Source organism: Cajanus cajan, chromosome 11, assembly GCF_000230855.2.
Source record: "Cajanus cajan strain Asha chromosome 11, NIPB_CcT2T_4, whole genome shotgun sequence".
Lineage (NCBI taxonomy): Eukaryota > Viridiplantae > Streptophyta > Magnoliopsida > Fabales > Fabaceae > Cajanus > Cajanus cajan.
In genome coordinates, this window is record NC_138527.1 from 44,108,484 (window position 1) to 44,112,523 (window position 4,040).

At 28.5% G+C, this 4,040-nt stretch overlaps 1 protein-coding gene across 3 annotated transcripts; it reads right to left on the reverse strand.

Annotated features, from left to right (window-relative positions):
• Positions 1-409: 409 nt before the first annotated feature.
• On the reverse strand, positions 410-3,102 carry LOC109801143 (transcription factor TRY). Of its 3 annotated transcripts, none has more exons than XM_020362147.3 (4): positions 2,906-3,102; positions 2,629-2,713; positions 837-940; positions 410-747 (listed from the first exon to the last, which is right to left on the reverse strand). In XM_020362147.3, the coding sequence occupies exons 1-4, from the start codon at positions 2,934-2,936 to the stop codon at positions 710-712; spliced, it is 258 nt and encodes an 85-aa protein (XP_020217736.1). In that variant the 5' UTR covers positions 2,937-3,102; the 3' UTR covers positions 410-709. The 3 variants fall into 3 exon arrangements, with proteins under 3 accessions (XP_020217736.1, XP_020217735.1, XP_029127694.1); XM_020362146.3 differs by having other exon boundaries at positions 2,629-2,716; positions 2,906-3,066; XM_029271861.2 differs by having other exon boundaries at positions 410-940; positions 2,629-2,716; positions 2,906-3,066.
• Between the last annotated feature and the right edge of the window lie 938 nt (positions 3,103-4,040).

The following is a 4,040-nucleotide window of genomic DNA, read 5'->3' on the forward strand; positions in this document are numbered from 1 at the left end:
TTTATTTGTTTAAATTTAAAAAGAAGTGATTTAGACAAATTCAACAAAAAGTAAAAAAAAAATGCTTATTTTATTAAAAAAACACTTTTATAAAAAAAATTAACAAACAGACTCATTATATGGGAAATCTATAATACTTTATATACTTGCCAATTTTTAATTGAGTGGATATACTTACCAAAAGAGTCAGCACATAGTTATTAAACTCAAATTTTTTTTATTATATTAGATTATATTATTTAGAAAACATTAGGGCTCGATAATTTAATTTTATTTTCATTTTCATTTTTATTATATATAACTATAAAACTGTCGTCACATTTTTAATTTACTTTCTTGTTTTAAAGACTTGTAAAAAACAAATAAAAAATAAGCAACTAAAAAAAAGGTTGTTTTCAGTGGACCACCATTTACTGATCAAAGAATTAATGGATCACCATTTTTCTACATAATTTTTCATGAGAAACGAGGCTATATTATATGTATACATTAAATGTCTAAATTCCTCTATATTTATAGAGTAACGTAGAATTTCTCTATAAGTAATTATTAGTTATTAGGAGATAGAAGTCAAATTACAATTGAATTAAACTAATAAATAAAAAGAATGACAAGTGAAAGTGTGAATAAATCACTCAATTAAATTAAAGCAGACTGGTACAAACTTTTTTTTTTTATACAAACTAAAATGCAAACTTTTCCGTAGCTTCTAGGTTGAAGGAGAGGGAACACAATGAGGGGATAATTCTGTAAAATCCAGAACAAAATTAATGTATATTTACGAGAATTTAGCCCACTTGAAGAGAGAAAAAAGAATCACGAGTGTTTGGCTTTACTTTGATTTCTTGTAACAGAAAAAGCATCAGCGTGTCTCATAATCCAAAATCTCTCTATTTCTTCTGCTTTACGACCTGGAATGCGACCCGCTATCAGATTCCACCTGTTCCATCGCTAACTCATGTAAATGCTAAATACATTACTATTCAAATATCTTAATACTGTATTCATTTCACTATTCAAATATGTTTTATTAAATTTCCCTTCCCATTGTTTCGATTACAATGCATGCAACACCCATTTTTTTCTCTTGATCATAATAATCGCCGCTTTGGCTACATTTCATTTTTGCCTAAAAATGTCCAAGTCAAATTTGAATACATTCCTTAGATAAACTTCATTATTTCAAATAATTCTCACTATTTTAAAAACTAGTCTTTAGTACTCTGTCAAAAGATACTCCAAATTCAACTAAAATAATAAAATTACTTGTCGATTAATTATGCACTATAAAATTGGATTATAATATTGTTTGAAACTTCTCAATTAATTGGGGATAAGTATGCTACATTAATTATTTGTTTGATTCGTCTACAGGACCCAACTAAACAAACTGATTTTGATTTTTTTTTTTTTAAATAGCTTGATGTAACTATTAACGAGGGAGAGTGGTACAAGTTATACTATATGATTCTTGTGGTTGTAGTAGCTGCATAATATTGATTTTTATTTGCTTCATGCACTAGAACAGAAATATAAAATAGTTTGAATTAGCCTTTGGTTTCGACATTAATATATTTTTTTATTAAAATAAAAATAGAATGAAATCAAACCTAAATCTTTATACATCTACTATAATTTCCAATTAATTACTAGACCGATGCTTATTAATAACTTTTGTTTAAAACTTAATTTTTTAAATTAGTATATAACTACTCTAAATAGACTTAAATATATATATAGGTTTAGTTGGCCAACAACGACTATTATTGAATTAGACAAACCAGTAACGACAACATTAGCGATTCTTAATTAATCAGTGTACCTGCAGCAGTTAAATGGGTTACTTCAGAATTGATGACTAACTCATAACTAGAGGCGAATTCACCATTAAAAAAAAATAAAAAAAAAGATAGAATGGGATTAACAAACAAGACTTAACTTTAACTACATGTTCAATAATTTAGAACTCAATCCATTTTTGTATGATAGGTTGATAAGGTAATTAACTTTTTACTTTCTCTGCCAAACTTTTGTCTCTATGTAGTGATTATGCCCCTTCAGCGATTTGGTAAAACAACCTATAACTACCAAATAGTCAAAGTTCAGATCCGATGGCATGTATCGCTAACCAAAGAAAGGTGAATCTGAATGGATACATCTACTACTTTAACCATCGATTAGTTTGACTTTTAAAATCAATATAAATGAATGAGTTGATCCATGGTTAGTAGGTGCATTTTCCATGTACCTTAACTTTTTGGGTGCATGCTAAGTCTATCTTTATGTTGTTGCAGTACCGAAACATTCTAATTAATATTGTATGATCATCCTCGGTAAAATAAATGGAAAAGAGAGAACAGTTGAAAACTACTTGGGGGAGGCAGACGAACAGTCATTTTCCCCCCATAATAATGAAAATCATAACATTAACATTATCTTTATGCCATGAATTTTGTCCCTACAAAATATCAAAGAACTAGCGACTAAATTCACATGTAAATCATTTCGTTATACTGATTTAAAATTTTCCGGTAGCAGAAACAGAAATCCTTAAACTGTGATGGGGTTTTTTGATTAATGCAGGGATGATAGGTCATAATTGAGAGAGTTGTAGCAATATATATATACCTGTCACCAACTAGCTTGTACATTCTGCAAATGAGATCCTCCTCTTGCTCGCTCATGTGTATGAATTCCCACTCATTACTGCTCACTTCTGCATCCAGACATTAACATGCATTCAACAAAAAATGAATCATATTTGAGGTGCGTTCAGTTATTGACCACTCTCAGATCTCAATCTCTTAAATTATATATGCATGTATATATATATAAATAAGAAGAAGCCCGGTACAGATATATATATAAACAAGTGAATAACAATTGAAATTGCATATATGCATACCTTCAGAGGTTGTATTTGCTGTGGTGGACATCTTTGCCTTATTCTGGGGACGCGGCTACCTCACCTGCTCATACAACACACGCACAAACCGCTCAGGGAATTCCAGATAATTTGTTTTCAAAGTGTGCAAACACCACACAACTTATAGGTACCAAACTCATAACTCTACGGTACTTGTATTCAATATTTTAATAATAGAGTCAAAAACAGAGAGAGAAATTGTAAGGTAACATCAACAAGTGTAATAAAGAGAGATAAAAATTAATATTATAAAATGTAGAATAATATATATATTATCCATGTACATAATTCATATAATATCTAAAATTAACAATTAATGATTAATATATATTTGCAACATATAATTTTTACTCAACAAATGATGCAATAATTAATCATTTGTATCCTAGAACAATTTTTTTTATAATATATATGTTAATGATGTATATAAGTTATATTGTTATTAAAACTAAAACTTATCAATAAAAATAAATGAATAATATAACTCTATTATATTCGTATAGCTCTCTGGCCGTGGGTCAGTCAAACTAATGTTAATATATATAACCTTCTAGAAAACATATACAGAATACTTAGCGTATTTGATTTTGTTTAATTAATATTCCACGGTTTTCAGCATTAGTAGATGTTCTATTTTTTAATATTTCCATTTAAGCTAAACAAAAATGTAAGATCTACGTAAAGTTCAAAAGTACAGATTCTTCACAAAATAGTGCACGGGTAAACATCAAGCAAGAGAACAAAATTTTGGGTGGATTTGATCGAAAATACGTGTAATTATAATCTACGAGATTAATTTCTATACTTATTATTTTTGTCTACGAAGATATATCTGATATTTGTTATAAAAAAAAAATGCCGCGGCCATACATGGCTGTATACGCTATATATAGCAGTGTACCATTACTTAATATTTATATGGGTAAATGAAAAAATATTGTTAAGAAATTTGCTGACAACCAATGAATTTTCCAAGGTTACTTGTCAAATCTTCTAGGAGGAGATTGGATAATTTGTTATTATTATTATATAATTTTTATGACAGATGGTAGAACTGCTATAAGTACACTTAAAAAATGACTGCTTGGTGGATACATCACATGGTATGAACGGC